Source organism: Opisthocomus hoazin, chromosome 16 (genome assembly GCF_030867145.1).
Source record: "Opisthocomus hoazin isolate bOpiHoa1 chromosome 16, bOpiHoa1.hap1, whole genome shotgun sequence".
NCBI lineage: Eukaryota > Metazoa > Chordata > Aves > Opisthocomiformes > Opisthocomidae > Opisthocomus > Opisthocomus hoazin.
The window spans coordinates 17605835-17628950 of NC_134429.1; the positions used below are offsets into that span (position 1 = coordinate 17605835).

Below are 23116 nucleotides of genomic sequence, written 5' to 3' on the forward strand. Positions count from 1 at the left end.
AAAGTTTTAGCCTAGCTTGACTTGGTGCACAAATGAGATCTGTGGCTTTGAATGATACAATTTGTGACTACAACGTTGTTCATATGGAAATTGAAGTATAGCTGTGATCTCTAAATCACCACTAGGAATGGTTTACCTGGGGATTGCTTGTTTTACTCGTGGTTCCTTTGGAAGTCCCCTCCCTGCGGAAGGATGGTTTAGCTGCTTGCGTGGCAGTTGGCGGTTGACTGGCGTTCAGCAGCGTGCCCTGATTACAGCCACTGCTGCGGGTTTTCTTCCCGCAGGGTGGTGGGGAGGATGGGCAGGTGCCACTGGTAGCTCCTCTGACGTGTCGCGTTGTGTGCTGGTACTTGAGGGTCGGTCTGCATCTGGGGGACTGGTTGTCTGAGGTGTGCCCGAGAAAGATGCACAAACTCCATGCAGCTGGTAAAAGCCGTTCTTGTGGATTTTTGGAGCATGGAGTTGGCAATATAAAGTGGAATGAAGCTGAACTTGAGAGTTTGACTTTTTTTTAACAACTGCTGCTGTATAAAGTTATATTTTGGTGTCAAGTTTTATTGTATCTTTGCTTTTGGCTGACTGTTTTTCTTCTGAGGATGTACTGTGGTTTCTGAGATGCCAAAGGTAGATATAACCATCTTGTTCTGTTGCATCCACATGGGAGTTAAGCAGTGGTTTAGGATTTCAGGAGCACTACAAAATTTCCAGCAGTAAAATCTTTGCTCAGAGCACATCTCTTGGCTCATTTCAAATATAGAGAATTGTTGTTGAAGATGAATTATAAGCATCATATGTCAGGGTAATAAAATTCTGAGGTCGTTTGCTACTCTGTGAAACCCACGCTGTGGTGTGTCATGGGGAGTTGGAGTGGGAGAGCCCCAGGAGGCGGCCAGCCTTGGCGCTTTGGCTCCGTGAGCTTGGCTGGGGCTTGCTGGCTGCTGTGTTCATCTCGGTGCGGTGGTGGTGGCACGAGCATCTCGGCTGGATGTCTGTGCAAAGCCCTCTGGCATGGCAGAAGCTTGACATAACGCGGGTAGGACACCGTCCCTGCACATGCAGGCCTGTATGAGCTTTGTTAAAATGGTGTGAGCAGACTCTCCGACCCTGGTACAAAGCCATGACTTAAAGCTCAACTGGTAGGTCAGGTTTCTGTCCTAGGCTTCTTCGTAGTTGAAAAATCGAGTCCTTACCAGGCTGCTTCCGAGGAATCCCTCAGTTATTCCGCAGCAAGCTAAAGAGCACACCGCACAGAAGGCTGCCTTTTCTGTGCTCCTACATCTTTATTAAGGTTCCTGAAGACAGCTGATGCAGCTGAAATACCCGTTGAAAATATTAAACTAAGCATGAGATTCGATTCCGCAGTGTGTTTTTTGCATTGCTGTTCTGGCTATCTCGGCGTTCCGGGAAACCCCAATCAGGCCAGACATGCTGTGTGAACACTGCTGCCCTTGCCTGCAAAATGGGCTTTTTAATGCAGCTGGAACATTTGAAATGCACCAGTAGCTGAAGCTGGTTTTCAGTTAGCTTCCATGGAAGTTCTAAAGTATATTAACTATTCTTCTTAAGCAGGTAAACGAGTGATTGAGTCCCATAGATAAGTACGTGGATAGAGGACGAGTAATAGAAACTTTCCCTGGGATTATCTTTAGGATGTTGTGTGCATGTGTTGTCTTCAATTTATTTTTGTTTTGAAGCATAGGTCTTAATATATGAGGAAAACATATGAAAACATATGAAAACGTATGTGGTTTTGTTTTGGCTTTTTTTTGTGTGTGTATTTTCTGTCTAGAATTAAATAGGGATTTTATTTTTTTCTCAGAACTCCTGCAGTAGTTGTTGCTTTGGTTTTTTCTTGAGGCGGTGGTTGTTGGCTTTTTTGGGTTTTAGTTTGCCCCCCCCCCCAGCTATTACTTTGTGGGAGCTTTTTAAACTTGAAGCAGCGAGTGAAGTTAGACCCATCCAGGAAGTAATGGACAAAGAAATAACGTACGCAGCTCTAGTGAAAAGTGATTAGAAGTTTTTTGCTTTGCTGTTGGACTGAGAGCTCGATGAATGTCTTCTAGAGGAGTTTATCTTGTTCTTACTTGGCCCTGTCAATGCCATTTGATACTAAAAAGCTAGAAGTAAAAATTTATTTCGTATTCTGAATAAAAAATAGTTGCATAATTGTTTTGAAATGCCACTTACAACAAAGTCCTTTCTATTCACAGGCCAGATCATAATTCAGCATACGTTAAGAAGTAGTCAGCAAGTAATAAATCTCATAGTGGCTGTATATGTTATCTCCTGGGAGCGGCTACAGGACTGGAGGAGAAAACAGGCTAATCCCTGTAGTGTAGGATAGATTTAATTAGGTCCCAGTTGCTTGGGTTACTGGCACTTGGTGAATTTTCTTCTGTAGTATTTTGAAAGTAGCTCTTAAATCAGCTTCTGATTAGTTTAGTGTTTCAGGAAAAAGCTTTGTGACACAACATCCTTCTGAACTCCTACTTGTTTGGTTGTTGAATGCTCATGTGCCGTAAGTGGTGGAAGCTTCATAGACAAGAATCTTCAAAGGTATCCTTCTTCAAGTAAAACTATTGCATGATCTTTATGATAAATACTGTAATTTGTTTTGCTGTCTGTGGTTGCTAAAGGATCATCCTGGTTTATGTTATTGTGGGAATAAAGAAGGTCTCGAAAGATGTGCCTTGGTCACAGATTGATTAAGCACTGCTGGGAAGGATTTATGGTTAACCTGATGTCTTGTCCCCTATAGACTGCAAACAGTTTTGGTAATCTAATGTTGTTTTGGAGCTGTTACTGGTGTCTAGCCTTGAAACTTTACCTTGAAAATAGAGTTAGGAATTTCATACTGCTACTTTGAGGAAAAATAACCCCCGAATTTTGCAGGTGTTTTCAGTTTCATACGTGGCTTGTGTGGTCTTAATTTGCATGTTATGGGGTATTAGGATGTAATTATGAAAGGTAAGGACACTTTCCTTTTTTTATGTGCTCATGCTTTTGAAATGTTTCAGGTCTCTTACTTTTGTGAGAACGTATCATTCAGTACACACAGATGAGTAGTCCTGGTTTTAAGGAGGTCAAGGCTCAAGGCCACAAAACCAAACTTTTGCCACAGTACCTCTGCCATCTCCCGACTACTACTGGTGGCAAATGGTGATGTGGTGGTATTGTAACGTGAAGGAAGCCACCAAATTTCATGTGGGGCTTAGTAATCATTTGCGTCGGTTATTCTACGCTTAATGGCTTATGGTCTAATTTTGCAACATTGTTCTCAGCAGCTTCCAAGATTAGACCTAAGCACGTTAATACAACTGTATTGCCTCATGCTGTTACATGAGATCCCCTTACTTCAGTCCTACGATAGTGGAGAGTATCTGCTGAGAGTGCTGGAAGAAGTTACGTTAGTGTTGGAAGCATGACTGAAGTCAGAAGTTATTTCATGCAGTGTTAAAATACTTCCCCCTGGTTTAGGTTAGAAGCAGACTAATCACTTGGAGCATTTCTTAATGTTTTCTTCCTCTTCCCATGAAGGACGCAGCCAGCTGCGAAGTCCCTTTCGGGTGGGTTCATTAGCAGTGGCCAGCAGATTACTGATGCAGTCCTTCTTGTAGCAGAGACTGCGGGTAGAGACATCAGGTGTAGTGTTGAAACACCCAGTGTGAGCAACCTGTGAACTGGTCCTGTGGTCAGAAATAGTCCTTCAGATCTAACGAAGAATTCAGTTGGTTGCTGCCCAGGAGCAGTAACATGGCTACAAAGAAGGTGATTTTTTCTGTGATCTTTGATATTATGTTCACTTTTTTTTTTTAAAAGGAAGCTCACTGACTTCCAGAAAAGTGAACCAGACTTAAGGGAAAAAACTTACAGAAGCTTGTGTGCTGAGAAGTCGTAGTGGATGCCATGGAGGTAATGAGAAATCTGGTATCCGTGTGTGGTACGGAAGGTGGTGAGGACAGGGTGCGAGTGAGTTCCCTGGGCTGTTGGATGTGGCCTGAACACAGACGCTGTTTGCCTGCGTGAACCCGCTGAGAACTTCCCAGCGCTGCGGAGGGGGTAGCGGTAGCAGCTCAGCAGGACGGCGGTCGCTTCCTTGCTGTGGTTTGCTAGGGTGACAGGAGCTCCGTGGTGGTTATTCTCACAGACGCTGTGCTAAAATAAATGCTGATGAGAGCGGATGCTGCTTTGTGGCAGTAAAAAATTCTGCTGGGCAGAAAAATACATAAGAAAGAACCTGAAAGTTTAGAACATGCTCAGTTATTGAGGCTGATCAGTTTGTTGACTGCAGTCTGTAGTTCCGTAAGGTATTGCTGCTCACCGCCGCGTCTCTGGCGCACACTGGACTTGGTGAAGGAACCTCGAGGCTTTGAAACATTGTGGGAAAGCAGGTCCAGAAGTCAGGCAACCTTTAAAATATCCCGTTTGTGTGAACTGTGATGTTTTGTGAATGTACTGAAACTTATTGTGGTCCGTTTTTAAAAAAATAACGGCTAGTCTTGGTGTCAGTAGTGAACTCCACCTGTTCTCTTGCTCTTGTAGATGCATATTGTGTACAGTGCTTTGATTGTAAGTGGTTCAGTTGTATTAGGAGAGTTGTAGTAGAAGTTACTTGCTGGTGCTGGAGCAAATGTTACTACAAAGAATAATCTAAAAATGACTGTAGACAAGGCCTTTTAGTTTGTTAATCTGCTTTTCATGATCCTATGTGTTAAGGTAACATGCATCTTCTAATTCCCTTGGTATTTCTCAAGAAAAATCTGAGGGATTTGTGTGATCTGTTGTGTTAAAAAACTTACAACATGAAGAGACAGAATATTTCCTAATTACCTGTTCACTGCCACTTGTTATCTTACGCATTCAGTCTTGGCTGATGATGGTGTGGGAGTGAGCTGGCCCTTTCTGATTAAAATGAAATGAAGTATTACAATTGCACAATATTACGCGTTGAACAAGGGAATCATGCCTGGATATTTGTGGTGATTAAAGTCCTTACTATCTGAAGAGGCGAGAAGATAAAGTCAGGGACTTTGGATTAGTGACAGATCTTACTGTGATACACCTGTGTGTGTAAGGAGTGGAGATTTTCTTCTGTATTTTTTTTTTTTTCTCCTTAGAGTGGTGGAGGTGAGGGTGTGGGGAGGAGGTGGGTGTGTGCTTTGTTTCTTGCGGAGTCCTGTGAGTGTAGTCTGGAGACAGGTTACTGCGGGTCTCAGGGGCACCTTGGCCTGTACTGGGTGTATTCACGATGTCTAAGACACCTGGGGCTGCTTTTGGGGTGAGAATATGTTGGAAGCTAAATGCCAATATAGATAGCTTTGGTTTTCTATCCCTCAAGGTCATACAAGAGATCATAATAATTTCTTGAAATGTAGACTCTCTTTGCAAATACCTTTTAACACGTATTTTAAAATCTTCAGCAATAAGATAGAGGATAATGAGCTGTTGCGTAGGCTTGCTGCAGACAAACTGATGTTTAAACAGTACTCCTCTGTCTCACGACTTTCGGTGCTTGTGCTGATGCTTCCTTGCACGCAGTACTGTGTAGGTTTGCTTTTTGGATAATGTTCCTACTGCCTCATAGCAGAACCTGCTCGTGTAGGGGAAGAGTGAAGATCAATGGTCGCACTTCCACTAAGAAGGTTTTACTGCTTTAAATACTGAGTATTTAGTGTCTCCTGTAATTGCAGTAAAGGAAGTGAGATGTAATTGAATACGTTTCAGTTGTTAAGTGTTACGAAATTATGAAGAATGTGCTGACCGTTCGCTGAAGATGGTCTATGATATGAGACTGAGATCAGGCCTGCATTTCACACGTGAATAAGCACACTTAATCTGATGATTACAACAGTGCTGCTGTACTGGGGAGAGAGGCTTTGGAGGAAAAATAATTCTGACGGCTGCTCTGTCATTAACCACAATAAACTGCTCCTCAGAGAAAATGAGACCGATGTCTGGAATTAAAAACTGTTTCCCTAGACAGAAATATCTTTTGTCTTGATGCTTATGTAAAAAGTATTTTAAAACAGTGGACAACAAAAAATATGTCCTGTTAATATCTATTGCCCATTCTAATAACACGGTACTATTTTTTTTTTTGCCCGTATGAAAGAGGACACTTTTTTTGTTTCCATTGTTGTGGAATTTTATGGAGTGCTTTAGTGGCATAGCTTTGCTTAGTTGGTAGATGGCCTCTGCAGCTCTCGGGACACTGCTTTCTTTAGAGAGAAATTGCTTTAATTATAGCCGCATTTCAGTGGAAATGTCTGGTCAGCCAGCGCATCGTAGGAGCCCACCCTGCAGTTATTCTTCCATTTTGAGTAGTCCAAGTACACAGGCCGTTGTGTGGAGTTAAATAAAACAGTTCATGTGGCTGAAGACCAGAGGTTTTGCCTTTGCTGCTCAAAAGGCTTTTCCAAAAATAACCCGATCTAGTTTTCATTTGGGTGATTTCAATGAGGCTATTTTGGAGGCTTTCTAGAAGATGAAAGGATTGCGAGAGGGCAGCTGAGCGTTCAGCCGTTTAAAAATGAAACCTCCAATGGAGAAAAGCATGGCTATATACATACAGGGAAGGACAGTTTGGTAGGTATTTGTAGACATGTTGCAGAGATGGAGGTACCAAAGTAAAACTTGGAATGGAAATTGAAAGTAGTTGTGTGTAGGGTTCTAGATGTAGTTACATTTGCAGTTGCCTGCAAAGCAGCAATGGTCTCATTCTAATAAACACAGACAAATGAAGGTTTTCAGTATTATGCAAAACTCATTTCTGTCTTAAAAGAAGTGACTTCACAGGAAGGCATAGGTGTGTGATGTACTGGGAAATTTGGTAGTCATGTGTGCTTTGAACCTAGAGCTATTGTGAAAGGGACACACGATTCTGTTTCATGAAGTTTTCTTTAATGTTACTGTTAGCTTGCTTGCTGTGGTGTACCAGGATTTTCTCTTTATGCTTTAATTTCTGTGTTGGTGTTTCCTTGGTCTGAATTTACAGCATTTGGGAAAGTTTAAATGTTACCTATTTTTGTAAACACACTACAGATTAGGGTTTTTTTGGCCGCAGACTTGCCTGTCAAGAAATCCATACACATGCTTTCAGAGTTTGCTGTTTTTGCTTCTGAAAGGCTGTCTTACTTTTATGAGAACTCTGTCACCAGATGATTTTTTTTTTTTACAATATTTGATGATTTATCAGGAGAAAGTGCCATTTATTTGTTGGCGTGTGGACTGTCTCCCATGGCTGATCTGTGGTGGGGATGGTGGCCTGGTTGCCACTGCCTTTGTTTTCGGTTTTCCACCTTCATCTCACTTTTTGTCTTTTATCTGAGTTTTGTTGGCTGAACAGTTACCCTGCAAATCCAGTTCTGGCTTGATGTGGTTGCTGGAAGGAAAGCCAAGTAATTGTGCATGATAAAAGCAGAATCTGTTCAAAATCTGGTGTGTATCATAACAAGTTCTTGTTTAACTTTTTTCTGTTTTAAATGTTGTTAAGGAACCTCATAATGCAGATGTTTTCTTGGCTCCAAATGACATTAAATTCCCTAGATAATAGTTCTTGTTACAATAGCAGCTCTTTACGGGTCTCTTGGGCCTTTTCTCCCCTAATAGCCTTTTAAAGTGAGGGAGCTATGTTGCATTATATGGACATTTTAAAAAGTCCTATTTTTTCTGATGGTGTTGTGGGACAACTACTTCATGTTACTCAGACCTATATTGTAATAATCATTTACATTAGCCTGAATAACTTTAGAGAAAAAGAAATAAATACATGGCTTCATATTTACTGTCTGTTGATCATTGTTTCTTCCTGTATGTTATGACTATAAGAGGCCATTAGGGCACCTTTTGAAATGGCGAGAGGAGTTCCAAGCATCCTGATTTAATGGAGTGGATCAATACAGTGGGCTGGGATCTGAGGTTCTGTGCTGTAGTCGTAGTTCTGTATCTTGGTTGCTCTGCGGTGTTGAAGTGGCCTCTTGGCCCTTAAGCTTGGTGGTATGTGTGAGAGGCGACAGGGGCGCAGGGTTCGGGGGGGGCTGTCTTGATGGTTTGGGTATCACAGCGTGGTGGGTGAGGGCTGAACTCTTCGGCTGCTGGCTGAGCTATCAGCCTCGTATAAATGAGCGTGCAGACAGCTCCAGTGTCCCTGCTGCTTTTTAGATTCCTCGCTGAAGAGCAAGAGAGAGAACAGACAGTCTAGCTAATTTATCTGTTAAAACTGGGCAATCTTATTGGGAGTATAGAAACTTCCTAAGACTATTTTGATTTTATGATGCTGCTCTTGAATTAACGTGGGGAGGAATTGTGACTTACTTGGAATTATATTACTTTTATGGAAGCCTATGTGTAAAACTATCTAAAAGCAGGTGTTCTCAGAAAGCTTTTCTCAGATCACAGAATCACAGAATCACAGAATCACAGAATAGTAGGGGTTGGAAGGGACCTCTGTGGGTCATCTAGTCCAACCCCCCCGCCGAAGCAGGGTCACCTACAGCAGGCTGCACAGGACCTTGTCCAGGCGGGTCTTGAATATCTCCAGAGAAGGAGACTCCACAACCTCCCTGGGCAGCCTGTTCCAGTGCTCCGTCACCCTCAGAGAGAAGTAGTTCCTCCTCATGGATCACTGTTGTGAATATGGTACATAAATTGCCCGACCGTTTTTGGAGGAAGTAGGAGCTGATATGACAGTATTATCCCTGGTGTTTCAGTCTGCTCTGTGGGTCAAAGGCTGGCTGTCTTGTAAAATGTTGTTCTTAGTACTTACTGAATTTGTGACCTCTTGCAGGTAGGTAGTTGTTCTGCCTGTTTTATGCCAACTAGAATACCACAAAGTGAAACATCCCTTTCCTCTCGGTTCCTCACCACTCCAATCTTCAAAAATCCTCAGAATTGCCTGGTAAACCTGGCTGCTTTCTGAGGAAAGATTTACAGATGCTTGAAATGTTCTTGAGTGAAATGAAACCAAGTGTCTTCCTCCTCTGAAGGTGTAACTCTGAAGATCTGCAGAATAGCCTGTTATGTTGATGAATGCAGAAATAATTTTTTTTCCCTCTGAAATCTTGCTTTGCTTTTGGGAGGAATCTCCTTCGCTCTCTTCTTTTCTCCTGTTCCTTTAAGTTTTGCAGCATCAACATTGTGTTGAAGAGAGGGACTTAATGATCTTACCTAAGCTGTCATCCTGCATAGCTCGTCTGTCAAACAGACCCTCGAGCTGGATTTCAGAATGATGCTGTAATATCCCAGGTCGGAGCGCGTCAGCGTGAAGGTGGAATGTGCAGCGGGAGAGTGTTGATAGGCGGCATTATACAGGCTGTGATTTAAAAACTGACAGCTGGGAGCAGAGTTGGTGTAAGGCACGGCTCAGAAATATGAGATCTCTTGTTTTGCTTTTCCCAGGTCAGGTTGGGTAAATAGCAAGGGGGGGGGAAAGCAGACTGTCTGTCATGAGCAACACCTTGAATTGCCTGGCTTTATTCAAGTGGAGGTTGCTTCTCAGCTGTGAGAGCTGCCGCTGAAGTTGGTGCCTGTTTGTTTCTTTCTCTACACGCTAGCTGCTTAAACCATTTGGGGATGATTAGTAGAGAGCAGTTCAGAGTGAACAAGCATGCTTTTAATTGCGTGCACATAGAGGGCTTACAAGAGCTATGGACTGTAAATATGTAACTCATAATGACCACTACTGGCTGAAGTGTTCCAGTGCTATATTTGTGTTATAAACTTGAAATGCCATTGCAGGAGATAAGGAAGACAACTGATAAGAGGCATATAATTCATCGGAGAGACTCGTAAGAGCTTTTTAAAAGACTTTGAGCAAAGCTGCTTCCAGGAGGGTGGTAGACTCATGCTGTGAGCATTCCAGAATAGGCAGCAGACCCTTCAGCACCCACTCAGCTGTAAAGCCAGTGAGGCACCGACTAGACTGGCATAGTCTGCAGGGAAGAGTCACACGGTGCTTGAGAATAGAGGAAGAAAATTAAATTTTTTTTATGACCAGCACATAAATGCTGTAGGAATAAAGTTTGTGTGTCTGTAGGTATATATGAGAGAACTGTGGAAGTCAATTATTCTGTAAAGCTTGCTGAAAACTTAGTGGATGAGTCCTAAGTAATAAAAGACTTATCATATTTACCTTACTTCATTTGGAGATCTCAGAGCTTTAGAAATGCTCAAATGCTGCCACAGATAGCGCTGCATGGGTTTGTTAGACAGATGTTAGCTATCAACATTTTCTTTAAGTAATGCCAGTCAGAAAGAGTTGTTTTGGTTCAAGGCTGTGTAAGTTGGTGGCATTTTCTTTTCCTATTTGATGTGAGAATGCAACTTGAATTGGCGTGGCTGTGTTTGCGTTCATAACCAGGTCTTTCTTAACATCTGTTGAAACAACTTCCAGATTGTGTTCTCAAACTATGAACTGACTCCCCCCGACCTCAACATCTCAAAAACCCCAAACAACAAACAGCCAAAGTCACTGTGCAGCACGTCAGAAGCCTTTTTGTTTGAGGTCACCTTTTCTCAGCTCCATCCCTGTCAGGCTTTCACTCTTGTTTTTCAGGTGCAGGAGTAGCAATGTTACACCGAACACAGCACAACGAGTAGTGCGGCGGTAATAAAGACTGCGTGAATCTCCGTTCCTTTGGCAGCCATCCACTGAATACTCTATGGGATGTGACAGAAGTCTTGGGTTCTGTTGAAACACAAAGTTTAAAGGCACAGAAGGCCCGGTGCTGTCTATGGAGCTCTGGTACTGACAGGCTTGCAGTTCTGTGTGTGCTGCCGGGTAGGGCGGTTCTGTGCTGCTGCCTTCGGGACCTCTGCGCGTGTTCCTTTCCCCGCTGCTGGCAGGGAGAGCGCTGCGTTGAGGCTCGGTACGTGGCGGTTGGTTGGAAAACACTGTAGGGAAACTCGGCAGGATCTGGATTACGAAAGCTGGGGCAGTAGCTTTAATAAACTCTCACTCCAAACTGTGTGAAATACTGTCCGAGTGTAGTGGTCCTGTGTCTGTGGTCCAAGTCCTGTGCTGGCTTGGTGTTGAGTTTGACCCTGGTGTGCAGCGTGTGGCTGTCTGTTGTCGAAAGGCTGGTAGCTCTGGCTCTCCAGTTTGGGATGATGAATGGGTGGGGGGCAGGGGAGTATTCTGCATGAACTCGTAAAATACTTTGTCACTCTGAATATCTGCAACTTGCATTTTCAACGGCAAATGGAAGACGGGGAAAGAATGCGAGAGAAAGTTGTGTGTAGCCTGTACAGATGTTCACAGTCTTCTCTGAAACTTAAAGTTTAAACTTGTGTGTGCCTTTCCAGGGAGGTGGAGCCCATGCAGTTAATGAGCTTCATTAATGAAGGTGGGATCTTTTGAAGGGTGAGCTGCTTGGAAACTACTCTGCTGTGTGTTTGAAGCAGGCATGTGTGTATTTGGACTGTAGTACGAGTGCTGCATTTTGATACTTGCAGATTAGCACTTAGTTCTGTCTGTTGCAGCTGAGATTTCCTAATATTAGGGTTATTTTTCCACAAATGATCTCAAAGATTTTCTTAAAGCAGTTCTTCAAATCTTGAGAGTATATGGGGAAGTCTTTATGGGCTGTTTTCTTTTTTCCTTTTTTTTTTTTCCCCCCCAAGAAAAATTAATCCTTTGCGCTAAAACCAAGTTAAAAGTCTTCCTTGACATCAAAATTAGAAAAACTCTGTGGAAGGAGCTCTAGCAGTTGTGGCACATACTTCCTTTACTCTGGCATTTGCTGAAAACAGTGCCTTTTTATCTTGCAATACGAGACTAAAAGCTTACAGAGAAATGGTCCAGTTGTGTTTATTAAGACCGGTAACACATGACCAAACAAATCTTGTTAAAAGATTTATCTGTCTGGCTTAAATAAGAAAAAGGAGCTTGTCTCCGTGTTTTTAGTTACCCTGCATGCTTAGATGCCTTCCTGTCTCAGTCTCACAGCATTTCTGTTGGACTTGCTTGCACATTATCTTTAAAACCTGACTCTTTAATACTAGTTCAGAGGTTTAAGTACTTAATGTGGAAAGAGGTAGTATGTGTGCCTTTTGCTCTGATAATGGTTTCCAGGTGTGTAGATCAAATAACTGCAGAGCTGTGTGTAGTGGGGTCACTGCAGCTTGGCCATGGTAACTCAGTGCCCAGATCACAGAATCACAGAATCACAGAATAGTAGGGGTTGGAAGGGACCTCTGTGGGTCATCTAGTCCAACCCCCCCGCCGAAGCAGGGTCACCTACAGCAGGCTGCACAGGACCTTGTCCAGGCGGGTCTTGAATATCTCCAGAGAAGGAGACTCCACAACCTCCCTGGGCAGCCTGTTCCAGTGCTCCGTCACCCTCAGAGAGAAGAAGTTCCTCCTCATGTTCAGACGGAACTTCCTGTGCCTCAGTTTGTGCCCATTACCCCTTGTCCTGTCACTGGGCACCACTGAAAAGAGCTTGGCCCCATCCTCCTGACACCCACCCTTCAGATATTTGTAGGCATTTATAAGGTCCCCTCGCAGCCTTCTCTTCTTCAGGCTGAACAAGCCCAGTTCCCTCAACCTCTCCTCGTAGTGGAGATGCTTCAGTCCTCTCACCATCCTTGTAGCCCTCCGCTGGACTCTCTCCAGTAGCTCTTCATCCTTCTTGAACTGGGGAGCCCAGAACTGGACACAGTACTCCAGATGAGGCCTCACCAGGGCAGTGTAGAGGGGAAGGAGAACCTCCCTTGTCCTGCTGGCCACACTCTTCTTGATGCACCCCAGGATCCCATTGGCCTTCTTGGCAGCCAGGGCACACTGCTGGCTCATAGTTAACCTGTCGTCCACCAGGACACCCAGGTCGCTCTCCGCAGAGCTGCTCTCCAGCAGGTCCACCCCAAGCCTGTACTGGTGCATGAGGTTGTTCCTCCCCAGGTGCAGGACCCTGCACTTGCCCTTGTTGAACCTCATCAGGTTCCTCTCTGCCCAGCTTTCCAGCCTATCCAGGTCACGCTGAATGGCAGCACAGCCTTCTGGTGTATCTACCACACCTCCCAGTTTGGTGTCGTCAGCAAACTTGCTGAGGGTACATTCTAGCTCTTCATCCAGGTCGTTGATGAAGAAGTTAAACAAGACTGGGCCCAGTACTGACCCCTGAGGGACACCACTTGTCACCAGCCTCCAACTAGACTCAGCGCCGCTGATGACAACCCTCTGAGTTCTGCCATTCAGCCAGTTCTCTATCCACTTCACCGACCAGATGTGCCTATAACTCATTTCTTGGAGAAGCAGTATCTCGCTGTCCTGACTTTTCGTGTCTGAACAAATGATTAAACTTTAATTTGAACTAAATTTAAAATGCTGTAGGAAAATCCTTAACCAGGTGAATGTGGGGTAATGATCAGTTGAAAAGAACGATTATGAACTTCTGCACTTCATTTTTTTTTAAATTAAGTTTAAAGGTTAAATCTTGCCTGCTTGATTTCTCACAAGATACTTTGGCAATAACTTTTTTTTTTGAGATTGCATTTGAAAATGCATGGGCAAATCTTATCATATTCATTATAATATCTTTGGTTCTCTCTCTCTCGGGGTGGAACTGACAAGCGTTTAGTGAGAGAGTCGGATCTAACCCCTGGCTGCTGCTGGGTTTGGCTAGAGAAGGACTAGTAGAAAGATGCAGGAACAGCCGGTGTCCTGGGAAGGGGCTGGGACCTTTCCGAGCTGCTCTCTGGGGTGGTGATGCTCTCACGCCGCCTCTCCAATAGGTGCCAGGTACAACAGAGCATTTCGGGAGTGCGGGGACTGTAACCCTGGCGCTTTGCGTTCCAGCTTCGTTTGCGCCGAGGTGTTCCTCTGGAACTTCTGCAGGCAGAGGAGTCACCTTTGAGACTTGTCTGAAGTTGTTATACTTTGAACTGCTCTGAGAAACTGTTGTGCAACGTTAAACACCTTTTCTGTATAAAAAATGCAAGCGGTTAGTGTGCTGGGGATGTTGTACTCAGGAGCAGGATGCTGCAGGGCCGGTGTTCTGACGGGGTGGAACACCTGCCTCCAGACTTCCCTTTGCTTGGGACACTTACTGCCAGCTTGCCTGCATCGCGTCTGGCCCAGACTCCTGGATTAAAGTTCTGCCTCCTCCCGGAATCCTGGCTCCCTCTGTTCGTTCAGCGGGTAGCTCCGCAAACACATTTTTGGTTTATGCTGGACTTGTAAACATTTTAAGGTAACAAGAGCCTGTAATGTCCGGTGACAAACTGGGAGGATAAATAAAGTTATCCCATACTGGACGTAAAACTTACTTGGATGGATGGACATATCCTGAGGTGTTAGCTGAAAAATAACAGCAACAACAAAAATCTTAGAGTCTGATTGCAGCAAAGCTACATTTTTCCTCAGGTTTTTCAACTTGCATTGAACAAATAACAGGCAGAGGCTATTCTTCCACTCCTTTGTACAACAGGCTCGGGCATCATAAAATGAATGTTTTCCTTGTAGCTTAAATGTCTTCTTTCTGAGATTAATCTCTAAAAAATTCCCTGTGGAAGAAGCAGTAAACCAGTATCAAAGGCAGTTAATACTCCTGAACCTGTGGTGCTGTAATCTGAATTTCTTTCCTGTAGTATGATGGCAGAAGCAGCTGCTTTGGTGGGTGTTTGGTATAGCGAGCATGAGGAGCTGCCAGGGAGCAAAACTACTGGAAACCCAAGCTGCAGAGCTTGTCAAAAACCACTGAAGATTTTCAGTGGATTTGCTTCTGCTGTCCTAATCCAGATTTAAACATCTGTGTCACTACTGTGTTTGGCAATACACGTGATGTATTATCCCAGTTTCCTTTAGGGAACAAAAAAGGCTTGGAATATTTTTGTAATTTTTGTCATGGTGTTGGTTTTATGGGTTCCATATTCATGCATAATTACATATAGAAAGATGAAAGTGCTTAACCCACCACAACATCTGTAATTGATGAATAATGTTGAGTCAGCAGATACATTTTCACAGTATTTACGTTTTGGTCCAGAGTGATTAGGCTTTTGAGTATGGAGTTGATAGTAGTCTCCAGTTCCACTGTGGTTGGTGGGTGGATTAAGAATATGTGAGATGAAATCCAAATGCTTCGGCTTAGATAATGTAGTATTTCGGTTGTAAGATACTTTATGATTTTACAGTTGAAGAGATCCTTCCAAACATTGGGTGTATGCTTGTATTTATAAATGGCTGTTTACTTTTGGGTTCTGGTGTTAGTAAATAAAAAGTGGGGAGGTAGCAAGGAGAAATGTTGTATTTCAATGCAAATGCTTCTTAGATGCTGCTAAAACATTCTTGACTTCAGTGAAAACAAGACTAAAAGGAATTGCTCCTTGGCTTTTTTCCTTTTTTTTTTTTTTTTTTAAATCTCCAAAATTAACTTGTAAACAGCATTCAAGTCTTAATAAACAGGAGGGGGTAGTGATAAGCTACAAGACAAGAAGCAATGGAAAAACCTCTGAAAGGATAGCTGCTTTGTTTAGGCTTTGGTTTCTTGTGGTTTTGTACCTAACTCAAAAATTGAGTTGTTGAGAACTGGGGCTACTCTATAAGAATCATCAGAAGTGGCTGGATTTTAGCCATGCTTGGAGGTCATGGAATAAAATTTTTTAGGTGTATCCTTTAGTTTCTGAGCCCTGAAGAACGTAAAGATCTCTTGTACATAAGCTGAGAGGCCACTACTTGTAATTTTTAGATTGCTCTGGGAAAGTAATTAGTTGTCATTGAAAATGGATAGATTATTTACTCTCTAAAATTAATTTTGTATCAACAACAATAGAAAAAACCCTCAAGCTTGCTGCTGGGGAATTTCCTAGCCTCTGGAAACTTAAGACATTTCTTACCGAGTCCCTGTAGACTGTTGCTATCGCTATTATCTACAGCTTCTCTGGCAACTGACGGGTTCATTGTAGTCCTCTCCACTGGAGTTCTATTGGATTCCCCTTGTGTGTTATCAGAATGATGGCAGCTGCTGCAAGGAGGAAAGAAAATAGAATCATTTCCTACCTGGATGATCGGTTCATTCAGGAAATGCCTGGGAGATTCGAACCACAGCCTGAATTGTGTCAGCAAAAGCAATTTGTCTCTCTCTGGCTGTTTCCACTGCTGGAAGTAGTAGTCAACAGGGACAAGAATATTGTAGTCTGAGATTCATGTAAGACTGAAGAGATTTCAAATACACAGGATTGCTGACTTCTTAAAAATCAAAAGTCTTTTTTCCTTTGCTAATGTGGTTTCAGATGCTTAATGTATGAACATTCAATCTTCGTAGGTCCCTGAATGTCATGCCATAGCGTTCTGCGCAGTGGCTTGATTTCAGGTTGCACCAAATAGTAGTTTCTTGAAAACTTATGAATTGGCTGTGGGTAAATTAAGCTTTATCCTGGTGAACTAGGGAAAAAAAGGTACCTTAGCTTTGTATTTGGGTGGACCTTTGGTGAAACAGCTTTTTTCATGAATATTTACAGAAAAAATGATATGTTATGATTCTTAGTCAGCAGAAGCTGTAACTGCACAGACTGCTGCTGTTGAGCAGTATGAAAAGGCACTTGTAAATCCTTCTATTAGTGCAAATTCATTAGAGCCTTTCCAGAAAAGGGACCAAAAATTCCACTGTATTTGCTGCTGGGTGGCACTCGGAGATGTATCGCGCAACCTGTCAGTCCAGATATTTCAGTCTGAGCAATACAAACGACGTTTTAAGGAAACTCTTGATTTGGCATCAGAAGAATATTAGGACCGGTATTCTTTAGGTTTCATGTGACTGCGGTACGGTAATCCTGTCTCATGGGGAATGAATGCGGACCCCGGTTGCGGGGTGCTGGGGGGGGTTAGTGAGCAGCTGAGCTGGGTTTCACCGTGACAGCAGGCAGCCGTTCTGTGCGCTTGGCTGTGGGTTGAGGATCCTGGCCCGTGGGGCCAAGCTTCCAAATACTCGTGTAACAGCAAGTCCAATTCTTTAAATGTAAACTTTCACTGAAGGAAAAAATAATGTGGCTGATGTTAACTGTATTGATTAAATGATCAGGGAAATAAAAACATAGGATTATCTCTTCCCTTCCTATTCCCCGGCAGGAAAACGAATGTGTGAAGGTGATGAGTTATAAAATCCACCTTCATGTGTTCCGTTACTGGGAAAGCAAACATGAAAGATTGTATTTTTGATATATGGAAAAGCTGATTTTATTAGTGCACTTTTAAATACTGTGGTTTGGTTACAATTAATTGGTTCCTGTAGTCTGTGGGTTACAGGTTAGCTCTGTTTCTGGCAGAGCGGGGCGGGGGGAAGGCTCCCCGGCAGACTGCCCCGGGGCTGGCAGATGGCATGCTTTGCTCTGCACCCGCTTTGCAGGGCATCCCTTACTGGTGCTGTTGACGTAAACCAACTCGGCCGTTTGATAAACTTTTTCATTTGCTTCGAGGGGAAAAAAGTTGTAGACTCTTCCTTTCTTGCACTTGTCCCTTCCTGAATTCTGTTGTTTTGCTTGCATGCTTGCTGTTCAGCCTCAGGCGTAAAATGATCGCTGTTCTCAGTGAGCGCTTCCCGTCCAAGAAGTTATTAGATTTCTGTAGTGAGCAAAAGGATTTTTTTTTTTTTTAAGGAGTTGAGATCTTTTTGAGGATGGAGATAAGCTTTCAAAAGTTTTACAGATACTTCATAAGTGATCACTTCTACGAATGCTTGAAAAGACCACCTTGTATTTTGCTGTCTTGTGTTTTCCATAGTGAATTGCTTTAGGTTGGGGGGGGGGGTGTTCTTTGGTTTTAATTTTTATTTTCACAGATTGAAAGAATTTTGAATATTAACATGGGCTTTTCCCCTCTTTCTTCCCCCCCTTCAAGAACCATTTTAAAACGCTGGGGTTGTTGGAGTGGTTGAATTTTTCCTGGATTTGAGTGAGAAATTCAGAAGACTGAAGCCCAGGCTCACTGTCTACCTTTCACGGAGGCCCAGCCGTGAGAGGACAGAAGAAGGCACGTGGCGAATCATGACAGCAGACAAAGAAAAAGACAAAGACAAAGAGAAGGACAGGGATAGAGACCGGGATAAGGAGCGAGACAAGAGAGACAAGGTGAGGGAGAGTGAGAACTCGCGTCCCCGGCGGAGCTGTACGTTGGAAGGAGGCGCCAAGAATTATGCAGAAAGTGACCACAGTGAAGACGAGGACAACGACAACAACAGTGCCACCACGGAGGAGTCCACAAAGAAAAGCAAAAAGAAACCGCCCAAGAAGAAGTCCCGATATGAGAGAACAGACAACGGCGAAATAACGTCCTTTATCACAGAGGATGATGTTGTATACAGGCCTGGAGGTAAGAAACTCTCATGTTATGTTTCCTTTGAAAGTAGTTGTGCACCAGAGCTGCCAGTTAGTTGGCTGCAGCAGACGGCACTGTGTATTATCTGTTAATTTAAACTATGATTGTCCTAGGGGCAGGTTGCCACGTTTCCACTGGAAACAAATATGGATATTTATGCAAAAGCTTATGACTATATCTTGTAGTATCGGATTTGTTGGAATGAACTTAGCTCCCCTTTGAAAAAGAGACACCCTTTTTTCTTTCTACTACATGAATTTTCTGTATATCGTGTGGAATCTCTGTCCTTGGGAATTCTGAAACTAAACTAGATAAAGCACTTTGCTGCAACTTTAAAATGAGACCTGATCTGAGCAAGAGATTTGACTAGGTGGCATGTAGAGATCTCTTCCAACCTCTCTGATGGGTTTTTCTCTGAATCTGTGATTTCTTTGTAGAGTTCTTCTCTTGTGTTCTGTTTGTGGAATATAAATCAGGTGACTTAAGATCTCATCTCTGTTATGACATTGATTTCCCCCACCTTGTTATTAGCTAGCTAGTGCCTATGCACAGCAGCTTAGCTACAGGTCAGAACAGATGCCGATACTGATGTTGTCTATCTGGGGTGTTTTGGGGACAGAAGCGGAAGCTTGCGGTGTGCTCTGGACGTCTTGGATGTGCCACACGAGGTTTTTAGGGTCTGGTGTAAAGTTTCAAGATCTAACCTGGGGCTGCTGCCGGCTAACTTTTTCCCCAAAATGAAATTGTGCTTGAGAATTAGATTATTTAGCTAGCTGTGTTCCTCATTTTTGAGTAAAAATTTGTGTTTATTGACATAGTATTTTAAAAGTGTTGATTGCAGTTGTTTGTTCCACCACAAGGAGTAGTTATGTTTGGCTTTACTGTTCAAAGCACTGGCTTAAGGGCTATGGTAGTTTTATATTACTTTTCTGTCAAATGATCATTTTGCTGTAGTAACACTGCTGGAACAAACTAGAGATAGATTCAAATTAAAACCATGGAAACTAATGAGGTAAAATCTTGTCTGATATATCCGTGAGGTGTTGTATACTCAACTGCGAAAATCGCATTGTATGAGCACAGATGTGAAGGTTTCAAATGCTCTATCCAGTTGTAGTTGCTGTAAGGGCTCTAAAATGCCAGTTGTGTGTGTGGGCGGCACCAGCTGCAGAGACCGGCGGGCTGGCATTCTGCTGGCTGGGGAGGTGTTGCATTCCATCCCCGCTCGTCCGTGTGAAAGTTGTAGAGTCTGTTTGCACTTGGACCTACCAGCGTTTGCCAGAATAGCTTATCTATTGAAATGCTTCAAATAACATTTCAGACTATTCAAAAGAAATGTTTTTCTCTCGGTCAGGGCTTGTAGCTGAGTTCATGTTTGTTGCTTGAGCAGTAGCGATAGGGAGCCTGCAAAAGCATCAGCTTTGGTGGCAGTCTTATTTTCAGTGTCAGAGGATGAAAAATAACTGAGAATCTGTTAAGAACAGCTGTTGTGTGAGCCCAGTACTACAATGCAATGTGCTGGCTTTATTGCAAAAAGACTGCTGAAAATGAAGGTGGAAAATCAGTTTGTGATCTCAATTTTGTCTTGGAGGAGGATGGAGAAATAGTAGCTCTTTATCCAGAAGGTGCAGTGCTTGGGGTACCTCTGATGCAGTACTTGCGTAGAGGGGGTACGTGCAGAACAGCAGGCATCGGCACTGTGGTTACACAGAGTTTGTACCTTTGGCAGAGAATTGACAAAGGAGAGGAGAGACCCTACAAAAGCTGGGTAGTGTGGGGAGGGCTTGGATCATCTACGCTGTATTTTTAGGGAGAGTGTCCTTTCAGAAGAGAAGTCTGCTTTAAGCACAGGCTGGCAAGAGCTTTAGTGACGGCTTGTACCTTCTTGCTTGCCAGGAGTTACGCACTGGGGGAGACGATGAGCTGAAATGCAAGGTGAAGCCGCAGGCACGGCGGTGTGTCAGAGACACACTCTGGGGGTGCTGGCCAAGTGCCCCCCAGCCTGGCGGGACTTCAGGGGCACCTGTGGCTGGCGCTGGGGGAGAACAGTCCGCTCTCGCACGCGGAGCGCTGGGTCAGACAGGTTTTGGTGGTGGTGGTTGCAAAACCAGCAAGAAGGGAGCTGGCTGCTGGGGGAGCAGTTCCTTGTCCTGCGAGTTTGGAAGGGGTTGCAGGATCTGGCAGAGGATTTGAGGGCTGGCTCGCCCAGGCTCACCAAGGACTGGTGCTGGCCGCAGGCAGCGTGCTTTGTTTGCTCGTTGCCCATCTTTTCTGCGCTGTGTGAAGAAAAGGAGGTGGGGGAAGTGGCTGTGTCAGATCTGGAGGAGGTTGTCGAGGGAAAGAACAAGGAAAGCCAAAGAACTTGTGACCATTAAGATACTTTATACCTGTTTTGTAATTTAAAAATCTGCTTATCAATTTTTACACTTCATTAGTAGTAATGAGCATGAGGGATGTAACCCAGCATTGAAACTTTTCTGTTTAGTTTGTTCTTTCTGCTTTTTTAAAGGTACATCTGTCTCTTGTCTGGAAGTGCAGAGAGCAATGCGTACACACAATGTTGATTAGCTTATTGTTGGAGTGACATGGTTGCCTCATTCTCCTTTTATACTGATTTTTAAATTTTATTTAAAGCATTATTTCTTAACAGGAGTGAGATCTTGAATATGCATTCCAGTGCGTAATATATTCTAAAGCACTTTTAGCCTCTATTGCAGAAGACAACCTTAACTTCTGTCTTACGGCTAGGTTACATATATGGAGATGTATTTGTAGCTAAGGGTACAAATTACGTAGAACTTGAGAGGGATTAAGAGAGTTTAAATGAATGAGGCTTGCACAGCAAGGATTAGAAAGATGAAAATTCAAGGTGTGTGCAGAACGGATAGCGGTCTTCAGCTTGCAGCTTTTAGGCTTTAAGGAAAGGAAATCCTTTCCATTAGTTTCATTCTTTCTCTGAAATACTCTTATCTGATATGGATGGATGTTAAAGGTCTGCATTTTCTTACTAAGAAGTCCTTGGTTAATATCTCGTGCTATGTTTACCCCATTGCTGTACAGTATTTAATCCAACACTGAATATTACTTTTTCTGTGCTGAGCTCACAATTATATTGGAGTAATAGCAATAAACTGTAAATAAGTAGATAATCAAGATCACTAGAATTTTTTCCAAATGAAAAGTTACACTATTGTTACTACAGGAATACTGTTCTTAATTTGCATACATATAAAGAATGTGTGCATAGCTTTAATCCATGTAATAAAATTTGTTGGGTAGAGCTTAGACAACACAATGCAATTAATTTTCTCTGCTTAGCTGGGAATCATACAGGTCTGTCCTAAAAGCTTGTTGGCCCCCTTCCCCGTCTGCCCACTCGGTTTCCACAGCCTCCCTCCCATCCCCTTACAAATCTAATCTGTTTGTTTTGGTTTTGGTTTTTTTCTTCTTTTTTTTCTTGCAGTTCTTACCTTGCTCTTGTCAGACAGATGGTCACGGTATCAAATAAATTTTTATTGCGCAGTGTGTATTTAGATTTGCTTGTAGGCTTCCCTGTCATAAGGTGATGATAGTGTAAGACAGTTGCATCAAGACTGAGATTTCTTTTTTGCCCCCTCCTTTTAGATTCAGTTAGATGATTTAATGGTGAATTTCCTTCCATTTCTAGTGCAGATGGATTTCCTTCTATCCTACTGGATTTGCCAAAACACAGCACGGTTTGAAAGGGTTGATTTCCCGTACAGTCTTTATCCCCGTGCAATATGGTTAACACATGGCTCCTAACTGGGTGTGCTCGCAAACTGGTGGTCTTGTTTTGTAGCCTGTTTTTTTGCAGTTCTACTTTTTTGATTGTCAGACTGTAAGCAAATGTGAATACTTTGATTCTCTGCTGTGCAAACCAGACTTTATAACTACATCTGTTGTTTGGGTTAGACAATTGGTCTCCATGTACGATTTTCTATATGGAAGAAAGCACTGAATGCTGTCAGTCAAACGGCTGTCAATGTATTGAACTGGATTCGGTGACCGAAGTGCTTTTGGAGCAGCTGCCCAGGCTTTGTCCGTGTGCCATGCTCCTCCAAACACCGCTGAGTAATACAGGGGCTTTTGTGTAGGCCCTGCCTTTGATACTTGGTTGAGAGAACGGCTTGCCTAGCTGGGAGAGGGAGCTGTGTGATGGAAAACAAATAGCACTGTCAGTGACTTCCCACTTCGGGCCAGCATAATGGAAGATGGCAATGTAGTGATGACAGTGTTCCAGAGAAGCTTTTTTCCCTGCCCTGTTCTGGAGGGCAATAACATGCAGGAAGTTTTACAAGGACCTGAGGTGTGAAGGTATTTTTCTCATGTCTCTTCAGCTTGCCCTTGAATGGATATTTTCTTTCCAATATCCTAACAAATTGCTGTTACGAAGTAAATGGGTGAAGATTCCAGAAAAAGTACATAGCAGGAGTATCTGCATAAAAATAGTAGCTGCTTATGCAAATACTTCTGCTGCCCTGTTCCTTTTTGTTCTCTGAACTATTGCATACCTTTTTTGCTGGAGGAAGCGGTATGGTCCCTGTCCCCTTCCGCCCTCAGTCTGTTCAACCTGTCAGGAAGGGGTATTGCTCCGCTGAAGCCACACAGAACGCAGTGCTGAGGGCATTGTTGCTACTGAGCAGAGTGCTGTGGAGCCATGGCACCTGGAATGCTGGACTGGAAAAACTGTTGGGTGAAAGTCGAAGTTGATCTGGAGCCTCAAGAAAACAGGTGACTTTGTGTGTCACTTGGAGATGAGGACAACATTGTTTGCTCTGCCTACGT

General features: G+C 43.3%; 1 protein-coding gene across 2 annotated transcripts in view; it reads left to right on the plus strand.

The window, feature by feature from the left end:
• RERE (arginine-glutamic acid dipeptide repeats) overlaps positions 1-23116 on the plus strand; it is a 250854-nt gene that overhangs the window by 56844 nt on the left and 170894 nt on the right. For both annotated transcript variants that reach the window (XM_075437109.1, XM_075437111.1), the window contains exon 2: positions 17834-18304. In XM_075437109.1, coding sequence (XP_075293224.1) covers positions 17980-18304 — 325 coding nt within the window. In that variant the 5' untranslated portion in view covers positions 17834-17979. The remainder of the gene's footprint in view (positions 1-17833; positions 18305-23116) is intronic.